Source organism: Neophocaena asiaeorientalis, unplaced genomic scaffold, assembly GCF_003031525.2.
Source record: "Neophocaena asiaeorientalis asiaeorientalis breed wild unplaced genomic scaffold, Neophocaena_asiaeorientalis_V1.1 scaffold209, whole genome shotgun sequence".
NCBI lineage: Eukaryota > Metazoa > Chordata > Mammalia > Artiodactyla > Phocoenidae > Neophocaena > Neophocaena asiaeorientalis.
In genome coordinates this window covers 2,384,948-2,403,844 of record NW_020172366.1, presented here as the reverse complement: position 1 = coordinate 2,403,844, position 18,897 = coordinate 2,384,948, and the positions used below count along the sequence as shown (strand labels likewise).

Here is an 18,897-nt window from a genome sequence, read left to right as displayed (position 1 = left end):
TACATGACATAATGCAGCCCCGAAAAGTCATGATAAAAAAAAAATAACAAGCTAAAATCATACTACATGTTATTTACCAAAAGTAAGCACCTTAGAAAGATTAATAGTTAATTCAATAAAAAAGAAACTAAGTACTGGGTTGGCCAAAAAGTTCATTCGGGTTTTTCGGTAACATCTTATGAAAAAACCCAAACAAACTTTTTGGCCAACGCAATATTAAATATGCCTTAATTTCAGTAATATAAACAATAGAATTGCTTTAAGACAATTATGTATAATTCCCTTTCCTTAGAAAACTGGATAACTTTAAATGGACTTTGAGAGCTCAGGATACAGAAAAATACCCTATAATAATTATTTTAATAAAATAATCATCTTATAACATAAAAATCCACCTACTTCATGTATTTCTTTTCAAGACACAGTTCCACAGCAGAATAGTTTCAAAATAATGATGTTGTAACTAAAAGCATAAACCTATATAGAAAATACTAATTCTATAAAAATTAGAGAATTTAAATATTGTCAAATGGAACCACATATTGAATAATAGAAATACATTTTAAATGGAACTATATTTACGGAGGTCTAAGCCTACATGACATAATGCAGCCCCGAAAAGTCATGATAAAAAAAAAATAACAAGCTAAAATCATACTACATGTTATTTACCAAAAGTAAGCACCTTAGAAAGATTAATAGTTAATTCAATAAAAAAGAAACTAAGTACTGGGTTGGCCAAAAAGTTCGTTCGGGTTTTTCGGTAACATCTTATGGAAAAACCCAAACAAACTTTTTGGCCAACGCAATATTAAATATGCCTTAATTTCAGTAATATAAACAATAGAATTGCTTTAAGACAATTATGTATAATTCCCTTTCCTTAGAAAACTGGATAACTTTAAATGGACTTTGAGAGCTCAGGATACAGAAAAATACCCTATAATAATTATTTTAATAAAATAATCATCTTATAACATAAAAATCCACCTACTTCATGTATTTCTTTTCAAGACACAGTTCCACAGCAGAATAGTTTCAAAACATAAAAATTTAACAATTTAGTGTATTTCTTTCATAAGACACAGTTCTACAGGATAGAGTCAACATTATTCATCCAAATATGAACCAGAAAGTTCAATTAATTGTATTTCTTGTCCACAAGCTACTTTGACAAGATTTACTCAATAATGAAATTGTTAAGAATCATATCATAGAATTAGCACAGGTTCAGTCCCTTTTACTCATTATAAATCTACAGTATAAAAAGCAATATTCAAAAGGTGACACAAATACAAAATACCTTTACAGAGGGAATTGTATTAATCCCAAAACTCTGCCTCCTCTTATAATGAAAACCTGAGAACCAGAATGATTAATCGATTTGTACCAGAGTGAAACTAGGCCTGGAACCCTGCCACCTGCTTCTAACTCTTGTGTCTTTTCTCATATATTATGCTGCTTCATCTGGCACGAGTGATTCCTATACAGCTATGAAATATAAAATAATGCATGATAATAAGAAAAGAGTGAAGCAAAACAACGTCCTCCATATAAAAGTCATCTAAAAAAAAAAGTCATTTAATTTATGCTGAAACATTAGAATTTTTCATTTTATCAAAGTCCTTGCTGAAGCATTTTTCTACACTGTCTGTTTTCCAGATATGTGCATATTTATTTATGGTACAACATCCAACAGAAAATTCATTAAACTCTTTCAGAAATATTATAAAAATTAGTTATATATTACTTGACACTCTGCTACTTTGAATATGCCTGAAATCATATTTTCATTATATTTTCACTTATGATAAAAAATGGATACAAGCTGATAGTATTTTTTATTTTACAACATTTTTGCCATATTTTGGAATTTAGATTTAATCACCTAAAACACCCTTCTAATTAGATGGCAAGTCAGAGATGTATTTAATCTTAAGGAATTGTTTTAGCACTAAGCCTTACTTTATTATCTGTGAGATGGTCATAACAATAGTACTTACCACACGTAAGTAGAATTGTTGTGCAGAATAAATAAAATATGTAGCTAATATATCTAAATCCTTGGCACCACACCTGACATATTACATACTAATAAATGTTAGTTGTTATAGTTTAGCTGCAACCAAAAACATGGTAATATTAAGATTTAGCTGCGATCAAAAACATGGTAATATTAAGATAGCAAAACATAAAGTATGATTTTTAAAAAATGGCCTACTTAAAACAATGTGTATTCTTCTATTAAAAGGTGATTTGCTATGTTTAATTCAAACTGATAAAGTACTTTTTAGATATCAAAAAATTATTCACATTAACCTTTTAAGGGGCAATATAACCAATATATGTTAAATAGCATATGATTTGTAAAACCGAAATTTAGTGCAACTTACCATTAATACATGTGCTAATCAAAACAAGGTAAATTCTACTAGTATGTTAAATATTTCTCATAAATTTTTTTAAAAATTAAGAAATTAAACACCAGTGAGAGAGTATACATACAATGAATTTAGTAAAATTCCTTGAATTATTATTATTTTTTATTTTTTTGCGGTACGCGGGCCTCTCACTGTTGTGGCCTCTCCCGTTGCGGAGCACAGGCTCCGGATGCACAGGCTCAGCAGCTATGGCTCACGGGCCTAGCCACTCCACGGCATGTGGGATCCTCCCGGACCGGGGCACGAACCCGTGTCCCCTGCATCGGCAGGCGGACTCTCAACCACTGTGCCACCAGGGAAGCCCCCTTGAATTATTTTTTAAACAAATAAGACATTTCCATATTCTATGTACGTACCTGGAGTAGGCAAACAATCGACTATCCCAAAGATTATGATTCCCTCTAGGTCCGTAATGAAAGTAACAGGACTCTGTCCCATCAAACATATTCAATCCATCTTCTGAATTTTTTGAGGCATGGCTATGTACCACATCTAAGAGGACTGTAATACCCATTGAGTGAGCTGTGTCAACCAGTTCTTTCAGCTCTTCAGGCGTTCCAAAACGGCTTAAGGTAAAGGAGACAGCAAAAACAAGACCACATCATATTTAAACCAAACAGCCAATCATTTACTGAGAATCAATTGTTTTACCAGCATAGTACTAGATACTTCAAATGTACAAATGTCGTATGATATAATACTTAGATATAAATCAAAGTTGCTTAATAGTTGTTATTAGGCATTTTTAAAAGCATTCAATAAAAAAATAAATCTGGCTATTAACTGTAGATTTATAGCACAATGAAAATTCACATTTTGAGTAGGTAGATAGTAAACTTCCACTTCTCTATACTCAGAGCTTCTGATTTCCATCGCCAAGCCTAGCTAGTTTGAGGGGTATGGTCATTCCTGTCCACATACATGGCCATCCCTTTAAGCATGCATGGTTGGGATTGTGAGGGCTCTTAGAATACTTCTTTGAATATCCTTGGTGCCTTAATTGAGGCCATTTCTCCTGTACTTACTTATTCTCAGATTGGAATGCCTCAAGTACCAGTGGGTCCTGTCACCACCCAAGCCGGAAAGATGGGCAGCTCATATGCACGTGGGTTTGTCTTAAAAACAGTTTTCTAGTCAGCGTGAAATAGGAAACAAAAATCACGCCCAAGAGGAAGGCCTTTCTTAACCTATATAAAAATCTCAATACTGCAGTCTTCCATAGCATCAACTTTTGCTTTTAAATAAAAAATCACCCTTGTGATGAATTGTTTACTGTCTCTCTTCCTCACTAGACTATATGTGCCTTGAGGGCAGGGGCTCTGACCATCTAGTTTCCCATGCTACAGTACAGTGCTTAGTATGCAGTGGGGCTACTGATAGCAGATTCCATGGAGGAGTGAGCAAATACTCTAGTGTGGCTGGAGCGGAATAATCAAGAAAAGATGAGCTCAGAGAGTTGGCCAAGAACCAGATCACATGCGGCCTCATGGATCAATGTTAAGGCATTTGGCTTTTATTCCGAAAGGGACAGGGAATCATCAGAGTTCTGAGCAAGAGAGTGACATGATCTGACTTTCATTTTAAAAAGATGACTTTACATACTGTGCAGAAAGTGGTCCATATGTGTGTGTGGGGGGGGAGAAAGCTAGGGAAGGAGGACAAGAGAATAGAGTGACCAGTTACAAACCTAATGAAATAATGCAGGTGAGAAACAGCAACTTGGACCATGGTGGTAGCAGTTGAAGCAGCCAGATTGGGGATATATTTTGAAGTTACCAGTGGCTACGTTTTCTGATAGCGAGAGTATAGGGGGGCGGACATAAAGGGAAAAGTCAAGTATAAGGCAGATGGCTTAAACAATTGGAAGATGGAGATGTCATTTATTATGTTAGTGAAGATAGCAAGAGAAGAAGGTTAGAAGATAAGATCAGATATTTAATCTGGAACAGGTTAAGAATGAGATATGTATTATATACCCCAACCTCAAATAGGCACTGTTTGGAGTTCACAACAGAGGTGAGGACTGGAGAACTAAATTTGGCAGTTGGCATATAAAGTGTATTTGAGGAGACTGGTTCAAGATGGTGGAGTACAAGGACGTGCTCTCACTCCCTCTTGCAAGAGCACCAGAATCACAGCTAACTGCTGAACAATCATTGACAGGAAGATACTGGAACACACCAAAAAAGATACGCCACATTCAAAGACAAAGGAGAAGCCACAATGAGATGGTAGGAGGGGCGCAATCCAAATAAAACCAAATCCTATAACTGCTGGGTGGGTGACTCACAAACTGGATGACACATATACCACAGAAGTCCACCCACTGGGGTAAAGGTTCTGAGCCCCACGTGAGGCTTCCCAACCTGAGGGTGCAGCAATGGAAGGAGGAATTCCTAGAGGATCAGACTTTGAAGGCTAGCAGGATTGGACTGCAGGACTTCAACAGGACTGGGGGAAACAGAGACTCCACTCCTGGAGGGCACACACAGAGTAGTGTGCACATTGGGACCCAGGAGAAGGAACAGTGACCCCACAGGACACTAAACCAGACCTACTTGCTAGTGTTGGAGGGTCTCCTGCAGAGGCAGAGGGTGGCTGTGGCTCACCATGAGGACAAGGACACAGGCAACAGAAATTCTGGGAAGTACTCCTTGGTGTGAGCCCTCCCAGAGTCCACCATTAGCCCCACCAAAGAGCCCGGGTAGGCTCCAGTGTTGGGTCGCCTCAGGCCAAACAACAGGGAGGGAAACCAGCTCCACCCATCAGCAGACAAGCCAATTAAAGTTTTACTGAGCTCTGACCACCAGAACAACAGCCAGCTCTACCCACCACCAGTCCTTCCCATCAGGAAACATGCACAAGCCTGTTAGATAACCTAATCCAACAGAGGGCAGAGAGCAGAAGCAAGAAAAACTACAATCCCGCAGCCTGTGGAACAAAAATCACATTCACAGAAAGAGAGACAAGATGAAAAGGCAGAGGGCTATGTACCAGATGAAGGAACAAGATAAAACTCCAGAAAAGCAACTAACTGCAGTGGAGATAGGTAACCTTCTAGAAAAACAATTCAAAATAATGAGAGCGAAGATTATCCAGGACCTCGGAAAAAGAACGGAGGCAAAGATTGAGAAGATGCAAGAAATGTTTAACAAAGACCTAGAAGAATTAAAGAACAAACCAACAGGGATGAACAATACAATAACTGAAATGAAAAAATACACTGGAAGGAATCAGTAGCAGAATAACTGAGGCAGAAGAAAAGATAAGTGACCTGGAAGACAGAAAGGTGGAATTCACTGCTGCAGAACAGAATAAAGAAAAAAGAATGAAAAGAAATGAAGACAGCTTAAGAGACCTCTGGGACAACATTAAACACAACAATATTCACATTATAGGGGTCCCAGAAGGAGAAGAGAGAGAGAAGGGACCTGAGAAAATATTTGAAGAGATTATAGTTGAAAACTTCCCTAACATGGGAAAGGAAATAGCCACTCAACTCCAGGAAGCGCAGAGAGTCCCATACAGGATAAACCAAGGAGAAACACACTGAGAAACATAGTAGTCAAATTGACAAAAATTAAAGACAAAGAAAAATTATTGAAAGCAGCAAGGGAAAAAAGACAAATAACACACAAGAGAACTCCCATAAAGTTATTAACAGCTGATTTCTCAGCAGAAACTCTACAAGTCAGAAGGGAGTGGCATGACATATTGAAAGTGATCAAAGGGAAGAACCTACAACCAAGATTACTCTACCCAGCAAGAATCTCATTCAGATTCAATGGAGAAATCAAAACCTTTACAGAGAAGCAAAAGCTAAGAGAATTCAGCACCACCAAACCAGCTCTACAGCAAATGCAAAAGGAACTTCTCTAAGTAGTAAACACAAGAGAAGAAAAGGACCTACAAAAACAAACCCAAAACAATTAAGAAAATGGTCATAGGAACACACATATCAAGATTACCTTAAATGTGAATGGATTAAATGCTCCAACCAAAGGCCACAGGGTCGCTGAATGGATCCAAAAACAAGACCCATATATATGCTGTCTACAAGAGACCCACTTCAAACCTAGGGATACATACAGACTGAAAGTGAGGGGATAGAAAAACATATTCCATGCAAATGGAAATCAAAAGAAAGCTAGAGTAGCAATACTCATATCAAATAAAATAGACTTTAAAATAAAGAATGTTACAAGAGACAAGGAAGGACACTACATAATGATCAAGGGATCAATCCAAGAAGATACAACAATTATAAACATACATGCACCCAAAATAGGAGCACCTCAATACATAAGGCAACTGCTAACAGCTATAAAAGAGGAAATCGACAGTAACACAATAATAGTGGGGGACTTTAACACCTCTTTCTGACCACAACGCTATGAGATTAGAAATAAATTACAGAGAAAAAAACATAAAAAACACAAACACATGGAGACTAAACAATAGGTTACTAAATAACCAAGAGATCACTGAAGAAAGCAGAGGAAATAAAATACCTAGAAACAAATGACAACAAAACATGATGACCCAAAACCTATGGGATGCAGCAATAGCAGTTCTAAGATGGCAGTTTACAACAATACAAGCCTACCTCAAGAAACAAGAAAAATCTCAAATAAACAATCTAACCTTACACTTAAAGTAACTAAGTTAACGTAGAGAAGAGCTAACACCTATCCTTCTCAAACTCTTCCAAAAAATAGTAGAGGAAGGAACACTCCCCAACTCATTCTATGAGGCCACTATCACCCTGATACCAAAACCAAAGATACCACAAAAATAGAAAATTACAGAACAATATCACTGATGAATATAGTTCAACACCCATTTATGATAAAAACTCTCCAGAAAGTGGGCACAGAGTGAATCTCAACATAATAAAGGCCATATATGACAAACCCACAGCAAAGATCATTCTCAATGGTGAACAACTGAAAGCATTTCTTCTAAGATCAGGAGCAAACAAGGATGACCACTCTCACCACTATTATTCAACATAGTTTTGGAAGTCCTAGCCATGGCAATCAGGGAAGACAAAGAAATAAAAGGAATACAAATTGGAAAAGAAGAAGTAAAACTGTCACTGTTTGCCCATGACATGATACTATACATGAAGAATCCTAAAGATACCACCAGGAAACTACTAGAGCTAATCAATGAATTTGGTAAAGCCGCAGGATACAAAATTAATGCACAGAAATTTCTTCCATTCCTATACACTAATGATGAAAAATCTGAAAGAGAAATTAAGGAAACACTACTGATGAAAGAAATTAAAGATGATACAAACAGATGGAGAGATATACCATGTTCTTGGATTTGAAGAATCAATATTGTGAAAATCACTATACTACCCAAAGCAATCTACAGATTCAATGCAATCCCTATCAAATTACCACTGGCATTTTTTACAGAACTAGAACAAAAAATCTTAAAATTTGTATGGAGACACAAAAGACCCCAAATAGCCAAAGCAGTCTTGGAGGAATCAGACTCCCTGACTTCAGACTATACTACAAATTTACAGTAATCAAGACAATATGGTACTGGCACAAAAAAAGAAATATAGATCAATGGAATGGGATAGAAAGCCCAGAGATGAACCCAGGCAACTATGGTCAACTAATCTATGACAAAGGAGGCAAGGATATACAGTGGAGAAAAGACAGTCCTGTCAATAAGTCATGCTGGGAAACTGGATAGCTACATGTAAAAGAATGAAATTAGAACACTCCCTAACACCATACATAAAAATAAACTCAAAATGGATTAGAGGGCTTCCCTGGTGGCGCAGTGGTTGAGAGTCTGCCTGCCGATGCAGGGGACACGGGTTCGTGTCCTGGTCCGGGAGCATCCCGCGTGCCGTGGAGCGGCTGGGCTCGTGAGCCATGGCTGCTGGGCCTGCGCATCCGGAGCCTGTGCTCCGCAATGGGAGAGGCCAAAACAGTGAGAGGCCCGCGTACCACAAAAAAAAAAAAATAATAAAATAAAATAAAAAATGGATTAGAGACCTAAATGTAAAACCAGACACTATAAAACTCTTAGAGGAAAACATAGGCAGAACACTCTTTGACATAAATCACAGCAAGATCTTTTTTGATCCACCTCCTAGAGTAATGGAAATAAAAACAAAAATAAACAAATGGGACATAATGAAAGTTAAAAGCTTTTGCACAGCAAAGGAAACTATAAACAAGATGAAAAGACAACCCTCAGAATGGGAGAAAATATTTGCAAACGAATCAACAGACAAATATTTAATCTCCAAAATATATAAACAGCTCATGCAGCTCAATATTAAAAAAAAAAAACAACCCAATCCAAAAATGGGCAGAACACCTAAATAGACATTTCTCCAAAGAAGACATACAGATGGCCAAGAAGCACATGAAAAGCTGCTCAACATCACTGATTATTAGAGAAATGCAAATCAAAACTACAATGAGGTATCACCTCACACCAGTTAGAATGGGCATCATAAGAAAATCTACAAACAACAGATGCTGGAGAGGGTGTGGAGAAAAGGGAACCCTCTTGCACTGTTGGTGGGAATGTAACTTGATACAACCACTATGGAGAACAGTATGGAGGTTCCTTAAAAAATGAAAAATAGAATTACCATATGACCCAGCAATCCCACTACTGGGCATATACCCAGAGAAAACCATAATTCAAAAAGACACATGCATCCCAATGTTCACTGCAGCACTCTTTACAATAGCCAGGTCATGGAAACAACCTAAATGCCCATCGACAGACGAATGGATAAAGAAGATGTGGTACATATATACAATGGAATATTACTCAGCCATAAAAAGGAACGAAATTGGGTCATTTGTAGAGACGTGGGTGCATCTAGAGACTGTCATACATAGTGAAGTAAGTCAGAAAGAGAAAAACAAATATAGTATATTAACGCACACATGTGGAACTTAAAAAATGGTACAGATGAACCGGTTTGCAGGGCAGATATTGAGACACAGATGTAGAGAACAAACGTATGGACACCAAGGGGGGAAAGCAGCCAGCAGGGTGGTGTGATTAATTGGGCAATTGGGATTGACATATATACACTAATATGTATAAAATGGATAACTACTAAGAACCTGATGTATAAAAAAATAAATAAAATAAAATTCAAAATAAAATAACGTGTATTTGAGTCATCAGAATGGATGAGACCTTAATTCTTCATATAGATACAGGAAGGAATGAAGCCAAGGGCTGAACACTGGAATGGCCCATCTTTATTGGTGAGAAAGAGCAAACGAAGTAAAGAAGAAGCAACAAAACATGTGAGAAAAACAATAGGAAAGTTTAATATTCTGAAAGCCAAGAGAAGAAAAAAGTTGCAAGAAGGTAGGAGTAATCAATTGTGCCAAATGCCACTGACAAGTAAGCTAAGAACTGATGATTGACTTTACAATGCAGAGGGAAACAGTATCCTAGACAGGAGCAGTTTCAGCAAAGTGGTGGAGCGTGTACTTGGAATGAGCTCAAGAAAGAAGAGGAGTGGAGGAATTAGAGACAGCAAGGACAGATAACTCGTTCAAGGAGAAGTCTTATGAAGAGAAACAGGTGAAGGGACCAGTATCTTTTCTGTATGTCTGGAATGCTATCTACCTACTCCCACTTCACTCCTCCCCCCAGGTAACTCTTTTTTTTAGATTTGAAAACTGTTTATCTCTTAATCATGTTTTAGATCTCAGTTGTAACATTAGTTCAGATCTAATCTAAACTGATTAGACCCCTGATTCTATGTTATTGGAGAAATCTGCCATCTTCTTCTTAGCTTTTATTACATGTGGAAATCATAATATGTATGATTATTGGATTTATGTCTGTATGCCACCACCCTGTAAGCTCCATGTGGCAGAGACAATGTTGGACTTGTTCAACTTATGGTTATTCGGGTCAGTACCTCTCTGCATAGGACCCCTTGATGTCTTTCTGCCCAGAGAGCAATATTCCTTGGATTTCACCCTGGGAAGAAGGACAGTCCTTCCGTGGGTATTATATATCCCACCAAGGGCCTCCTCAGTTACCTTCCTATATAAGTCAATCTCTTTCCAGAAAAGGATATGAGCTCTAGCAACAATGGCTTCCATAAGTCAGGATTTTCTGACTGAAGCTTAGGCCTCCGAACATATCACAATTTCAGCAGGCTAACTGGATATTCTGTACCAGAAATCATTTTGTGAAAAGCAATGTTAAATCAGGCCAGACTCTAAGGCTTGATGAGATGAGAGTCTATGATCTTAATAAAAGAAAATGCTCAGCTTCTATTAGCTCTGTTAACCCTAAAATAGGTTATAAGACATCACACAAAATATAGAAATTCATTTCATTTTTTAAATGTTTTGTTCAAACAAGAATGGATATAATTTCTTTCATTTTACCTTGAAGCTGCAAAGAAGCTTGTGATTTGGTAACCAAAACTGGCATAGTAAGCATGTTCCATGATTGCCATCATCTGAATGCAATTGTATCCTGTATAAGCAAAGGTCAAATAGAGATTAAGAGCCACATTTTTAAAAAGTAATGAAAACAATATATAAACACAGCACCCTGTTCAAAAGGCATTACATTTTACATATAATCTAGAAGATTTGGTCATTTTGAAAAGTTCTACTACTTTAACATCTTTGCTTGTCTGACCTTCTAACATAAAATCAGACAGTTAGTTCTTGAGGGTTATAGTCTAGCTATTTGAAATGTCTTCATTTTAATAAGTAATAAGTGATATGCAAATATACTTAATTTGGCTTTAGAATAATAAAGATGGCAATCTGCATATGCTAAACTTCAGCTGCACCTGTAATATTCATATCGAAGATTGTGAAAGCCAAATAAAAGTAACTGATTGCAGGCCATGTACTTTTTATTTCACCTTTTCCTTTATATTTCTCTTTTTTCTAACGTAAGATATACCACACCACTGAATCCATTTTTCTACAAGGTAGCTTTTATAAAGCCAGCATTAATGCTTCCATTTTCCACTGTTTCTAGGACCTATAAAATTACTCCACAGTCATTCATGGGCTCACATGTGTGCACGCGTGCACACACACACACACACACACACACACGTATACACACACACACGTACACCCACATACATCCTTCCTTTCTCTATCTGAAAATGTTTTGCTTTAACACTAAATAAATTGACTCAAATGAACTGACTCAAAAAGATAGGTATGTATTTTTAAAAATCCTTAACACAAATATATTTATTAATGTGTTTTTAATGTAAGCAAATAATCAGAGTAGAAGAAACTTTGGTCTTTTAAAAAACTAAAAAAATCATTTTCTTCAAAGTAAAATATGGTAAAATTTTCAAATATGATTTAATTGCCTTCTGCAACATGCAAAGAAAATATTCCTATTCTGTTCTCAAAGTCTAATTCATGTCAATATAACTTCTTGTGCACATATTTTAGTACATAATTAATATTGGAACAATTACGATTCACGTTCAGAACTGAGGATTCATAAGTTTAAAGGATAACATAAACTCCATGATTCAGAATCTGTTGAAAAGTTATTACTGTTGGCTTTATTGTTAAAAAAAGAAACAAATTAACTCTATCAGGCCTGGTAGAAATATGTATATAAACTACTGCTCAATAATATAAACCAAGTATAATACTTAGTCACAAAATACAGAGTTTGTAGTTTATTTCTCTATTATGTAATCAATATTATTCTTCTGACCAAGTAACAATTTATAGCTTTTATTATACATTTTATGTCATTAACCATTCCTAAACTTACTTATGATCAGAGTACTGGGCTAGGTAATTCAAACACAAAGATGAATAAGAAAATCCTTGTTCTGCTGAAACTTCTGCAAGATCCAGGTCATAAACAATTTATTACAGTATGAAATGAGAGACCATCTCAAGTATAACAATATTAATATAATATTTATTAAATATAATTTATATCAAATTATCCAAACATTTAATTAATTTTGGTTTCTGGAACCTGACCTCACCATCTCAGGTAATCAAGACCCCTATATAACTAAAAATTTCAACCATGAGAAACTTTTCCTCTAGCCAAAATGTGGACTGCCTACCAGAAGCAAACTAATTAAATGTAGTTTATCTTCCTGCCTAGCCACTGTAGCAGGTGCTAATATGCTGAGAAATGATAAAAAGCATTACCTATAAAAAGAAAATAACAGATCTAAAGCATTCTGAATCAATAATTGAGCAGTACACTATTCACTCTCCTGCTTGTTCCCATGAAGACAGGGTTTGTGTCATTAGAGTCCAATACAAACACCTAGACCAATGTGACTCACACAGAAAGATGCACCACAAATATCTGTCTAATAAGTCATCCAGACAGGAGCTATATATACAATGACTCTGAAACAAAATGAGTTCTAGTCACCTTACAAATGTAAGATTTTTTTCCCTAACAGACTAAAATGAACAGGCTATAACCAATGACCACTTAAATTGATAAGAATTCTCTCCTGTAGGGCTTCCCTGGTGGTGCAGTGGTTGAGAGTCCGCCTGCCGATGCAGGGGACACGCGTTCGTGCCCCGGTCTGGGAAGATCCCACATGCCGCGGAGCGGCTGGGCCCGTGAGCCATGGCCCCTGAGCCTGCATGTCCGGAGCCTGTGCTCCACAACTGGAGAGGCCACAACAGTGAGAGGCCTGCATACCGCAAAAACAAAACAAAACAAAACTCTCCTGTAGAAAAGTAATTATGCTTACATATTTATCTATAATTTTGGAAGCCATCATTTCACATTAAAATTGAAATAATATCTTGAATTCTTATGTTCTAATTCCATTTCTCTTTTCTATGCTATCACTATTACAGGGCAATTTGAGAAGCCTAAAATAACATGCATTTCTATTACATATTTAATCTCTTAACACAATAAAAGAGACACTTGTAATTAGCTTCTCTAATAAGAGAACAGACTCATTAAAATTTTATCTGAATAAAAATCAGAGTTATTACTTACCAAGGTCTTTGATTCTTGGTAGTATATTGCATGTAAAATGTTTATAAGAAGCTATTTTTCCTTCATAGGAAGAAATTCCCACATGAGATTCATAAATTCGTAGACCTCTTGGCTTCTTTGGTTTGGAATGCTTAAACTACAGAATATTAAAATTACATATAGAATTAAGCCAAAAATGCAGGTATGACACTAACAAATTAAGCATGTTAAATGAAATGATGAATTAACTCAGTCAAACACTTTGAAACTACTTTCACGTATAAAAGGCACTGGCTGCCTCCATTAAACTTTCTTTTGAAAAAAAAAATCCTTTTTAGGATCATGGTAATAGACCTATTTGAAAAGAGTAGTCATGCGATGGCTTATGCCTTATCACTGAGTGAAGATGTATTTTGAGCCTAAGCCTTACAGAAAACATAAGAACTGTGAAATACATACATAATTATTAAATGCAAAGCATTTATCAACAAGTTTTGATAACTTAAAGGACAGAAAAGTGAGCTCCAAGATACCTATAACTCTTATCAATAAGACAGGCTTAAAAAATTACCCTAATTAATACATTCATGAGATGTCTTGACTATTCGTTGTTCCTAAGGACACTGATCCTGCTTCAAGTCCATGACAGTGAGAAATATTACACCACTGGAGAGTCTTTGGTTAATCAGAAATTGTACTTAAAATTTTAAAAAATCAGTATCCCTTATAGGTCAGTACATAGAGATTTAGTGTTCTTCCCCCGCCCACAACTTCAGAAACACACGATAAAACAAAAACTCACTTTTATATTTTATTGGCTACAGATGATGGACATATATATATATATATATATATATATATATATATATATATATAGGAAATGAGTACATTATGATGTAAAATATTAAACCGGTGGTGAAGAGAGAAGTTGAACATTACAATAAAAGTTATAAAAGTAAAAATTAATTTTCCTAGAAATATTGGAACATGCATTTATTTAAAGAGTTGTTGTTCTCACTTTATATGGGTGTTCTGGATCCCAGTGTTTCCAATCATAATTCACATTATCACTGTCACGAGTCACATACTTCGCCCACGGTGAAATACGATACAAGATCTCTCCACTTTTACTCCTAATAACAACCTAAAAAGAGAACAAGATATTATTGCCTTAAAGTACTTTCAAAACTCTAAGATAATGCATGATACTCTATGAGCACTGTGACAAGTAAGAAAAGGAGGAATGATCTTAAGAACCGAAACTGCCTTCCAGATGTGTTACCTTAAGGATGTTTAAATTCTATGGACCTTGCTCTCCTCATCTGCCATGGTATATGATCCCTAAAGTCATTTCCAGCTTGAATACTTTATGATTCTCTGGCAATTTTCATCATTGCCAACCAACCATTATAGTAGTTAATTAAAGTAAGCATACAGTAGATAGGAAAAAGACATGAATATTATTGGAAGCTACCGTCAATAAATCAATCAACAGAAGGAACTGATCCTAGTATATTCTTTTAAAAAGTCATGAGTTATATCACCATCTCTTCCTTTTCCTTTTCATAGCAATTAATGATAACATGGGTTTTGGCTAATAATTGTATTATAATACACACAAACACACACACTACCCTACAAATATTTTCCACTTCTCAATTTCTTCTACACCTTATTCCAAGTATGCTTTACCATATGAAACCAAACATTTTCCTTTTTAACCATTTGTTCCTATATTTGCCAGTAGTATCACTATTGCTATCAGTATAAAAAATAACAATAAAAATGCAGGGCTTCCCTGGTGGCGCAGTGGTTGACAGTCCGCCTGCCGATGAAGGGGACATGGGTTCGTGCCCTGGTCCGGGAAGATCCCACATGCCGTGGAGCGGCTGGGCCCGTGAGCCATGGCCGCTGAGCCTGCGCATCCGGAGCCTGTGCTCCGCAGCGGGAGAGAGGCCACAACAGTGAAAGGCCCGCGTACCGCAAAAAAAAAAAAAAAAAATGCAAAGGCAACTTTTACGGAATCCACCAGTTTAGACTTAGTACTGAATAGAGGGCTTTGAATTTATCAGCATGGTTAAATAGTGAACAGAGCTTCCAGGTATAGCTTTTTAAAGTTTTTTTTTTTTTTAATTAATTAAACCTTCTAAGAGTAGGTAGAGTGTGACAAAAAATGTTCAGATCAGTAGCTGACCTGAATGCTGAATGATCAATATGCTCTCAGCGTTGAGAAAGAATATATTCTTTGGTCTCCTTTAATAGAGAAAAGCTCAAGTATGCATAATTCTTGGTCATTAAATATTTGTAGAATGTTTTATAGTTTAGAAAGGGCTTTCATAGTCATATCTCACTTGATTCCAGAGAATCTTTTTTTTTTTTTTTTTTTGCTGTACGCGGGCCTGTCACTGCTGTGGCCTCTCGCACTGCGGAGCACAGGCTCTGGACGCGCAGGCTCAGCGGCCATGGCTCACGGGCCCAGCCGCTCCACGGCATGTGGGATCTTCCCGGACCGGGGCACGAACCCGTGTCCCCTGCATCGGCAGGCGGACTCTCAACCACTGCGCCACCAGGGAAGCCCCCAGAGAATCTTTATAACCCAAATATTAAGTGAGTAGCCAGAAGTCCCAAAGTCACCAACTGGCAGAACCAAAAGCTAAGCAGAGCTTCTGATACTCACTTCCTTTTTCTTAACAGGCTTTAATGGCACTTCCTTCATATACAGAAAAAGAATAAATCATGATTTAAGGAGGAGGGGACAGGTGAGTGGTGAAAAGGAACATCTAACTTACATGAGCTCAATTCTATCTCCTTAGTTGTGCCTCCCACTTATTAAAGCCCATCACAACTGTTTCTATTATTCAAATAGTAATCACAAAACATGAATGAATAGGATCAACCCAGTCCCAGAGTATTTTATCCCCCAAAATATGTCCCTTAAGTCACATAACTTTCTAGTATAATACACACAGTGATATATTTGAGAAAAGGCTTTTTATTCACTCATCAACCCAGGACAGGTAATGGGGAAATAAAATACCAGAAATCAGTTTTCAATGGATAGCACCCTGCCTAATCCATCCACCTATCTTTTCTCTTTTTTGCAAATGGCTCTACAACCCCTCCAAAGGATGATAATGAACCAATAAGTATTTTTCAAGGTGTCTGCTGGCAGAGAGAATATTTGAAACTTTAAGCAAAGAACATGAAGAATTTCCTTATGCTGAATATAATTTCCACATTCTTTGGAACATTAACTTATTTATCTTGCTGTACACATGAATGTCTTCAGAGGGTACTGAGTGATGGAAGTTGGAAGGAACAGCCCTTCTATGGGTCTTTCTCACTCCTACATGTTTTGCTGGGTACAGCAAGAATATAAGGTCCTATTGATGACAGAGGCCATTTCTCAGAGTTGTGTTTGTAGCAAGCAACCCTGAGGAATGAGATAATGTCTCCCTTGAAGACAATGGACAGCTTTCCTTACTGCTTGCCATAAAAGAAATCATTCCCCAAGGTAAATACTCCTCACCTATGAGGCAAACTAGCTGTGTGCATAGCATCCATCTAGACCCTATAGTGTCACCCCTATAAGACTTAGAAAGCAAGGGGAACTAATGCAAGTATGATGCACATCCTGTGCCATGAGTAATAAAGTCATTTATCTCTGACTCAGGAGTCCTGTGTTTTCTGCCAGAATCCACGAAACAGTAACAGGTTAACTTATGAGCTTGAAGGTACGGCAAAATCAAATCCTACACCTGACAATGGATGACTTACTCATTTTGAATGACTTCCATATTTTTGTTACCAAAAGTTCTATTTCTTCATTTCTATTAGTGTTTTATATTAGATATTTTTGTTCATCATTTTTATTAATTTTGCTTCTTGGGGTGGAAACTTTTAATTATCTAATTCCTTCCTTTTTCTTAGCAATAAAATCAGAGCCTGGATCCTTAAATGATACGTAAAACAAAGCTTCCCACCACATCTAGAACACTTCACTGTAATCATTACATAAACGGTAAATTCACTTCTCTATTCTTTAGGCTCCTGAATTTTGGATGTATTTTTGCTATAGCAGTTTAGATTTTACTAGTAAACACACTTGCCAACAGTACCCACCTTACCTCACCTTTGATTTACTGTTCCTAAGTTGCTGTGATAACAAATAAGAGTATTATAGTAAATCTAAATAACCCAAACTTGAGAGACCTTCCAATGAGTAAAAAATATAACCTTCTGGACTAAATTTTGCTCCTGAAACGTTTTAGGGGGGAGAAAGGGGAGAGATAAGTGTACTTACTGAGTTTGTGCTCTCTTGAGTTCAGATTCAGAATTTTTAGATAAAACTTTATATCATTTAATTTACAACCTCAAAATAGAACATGTTATATAGCAAATTGAAAAGAAAGCTCTAGCTTGATTGATCTTTCAATGATAGTAAGTCTAATAGCTGATGGGTAGAAGAATTCACTTGGTACTAGCAAACTGAAAGTCTCATACACTACTAGTATGAGTATAAAATAGTATGAACATTCTAAATAGCAATTTGGCAATAGGATCAAAAATTCAAAAAAAAGTAATTCTCAATGACTCAGCAATTCTAATTACAGATGTTTGCCCTGTAGAAATAATCAGAGAAGTGCCCAAAGAACTATATTCTTATCTATTAATCTTAGTGTTATTTTTATTAGCAAAAAGTGAACGACTGAATAGTGTATGCTTGTTAAAAATTATACCACTGAATTATATTGAAGGTTGCAAGAAAATTCTTTCAAGTTATAAAAAAGAATGTATTGCATCTTCCTAATGTACATATATACAAATGGTTGCCTATGGATAGAGAAATTATTAATAGCTTTTATTTTCCAGTTGTATCTTTCTATATTGTTATCAATTCATTTCACTTGTAGAGCTTCTATAAATCAGAAAAAAATAAGCATTCTGATAAGGATTGCAAATAGATGAATTATACAATTGTGTACATATTTGTGGACCTGTGCTACCAAGTTCCATATATATGTGTGTATATACATACACTTTAAATATATTGACACAGTGTTAAACATAAAACTTTAAAAAGTATATTAGGGAATTCCCTGGTGGTCCAGTGGTTAGGACTCCATGCTTTCACTGCTGAAGGCTCAGGTTCAATACCTGGTCAGGGAACTCAGATCCCACAAGTCGTGCGGCCAAAAAAAAATAAAAAGTATATTAATATCACCACATATCACTTCAATAAAAAACATATATAAAATCACTTTAAAGAAATATACTAATGAAAATAATATCATGATGAACTTTTGTAGGGCAAATTGATAATTTGTATAATTATAACATTTTATAACATGGTAAAAATGTCATTAGGCTCCTTTTCTAGTGAGCCAAATTATCTCTTTGACTTATGGGAGGTTAACATCAAAAGACATTATTAAATTAAATAAAGAAGTGAATAAAATAAACCTCTACC

The 18,897-nt window shown here is 36.2% G+C and overlaps 1 protein-coding gene across 1 annotated transcript in view; it reads right to left on the bottom strand.

The window, feature by feature from the left end:
* Positions 1–18,897, bottom strand: part of GBE1 (1,4-alpha-glucan branching enzyme 1) — a 288,463-nt gene that overhangs the window by 136,889 nt on the left and 132,677 nt on the right. The window contains exons 4-7 of the mRNA XM_024769059.1: positions 14,446–14,571; positions 13,449–13,584; positions 10,856–10,946; positions 2,798–3,007 (exon numbers count right to left, since the gene is read on the bottom strand). Coding sequence (XP_024624827.1) covers positions 2,798–3,007; positions 10,856–10,946; positions 13,449–13,584; positions 14,446–14,571 — 563 coding nt within the window. The remainder of the gene's footprint in view (positions 1–2,797; positions 3,008–10,855; positions 10,947–13,448; positions 13,585–14,445; positions 14,572–18,897) is intronic.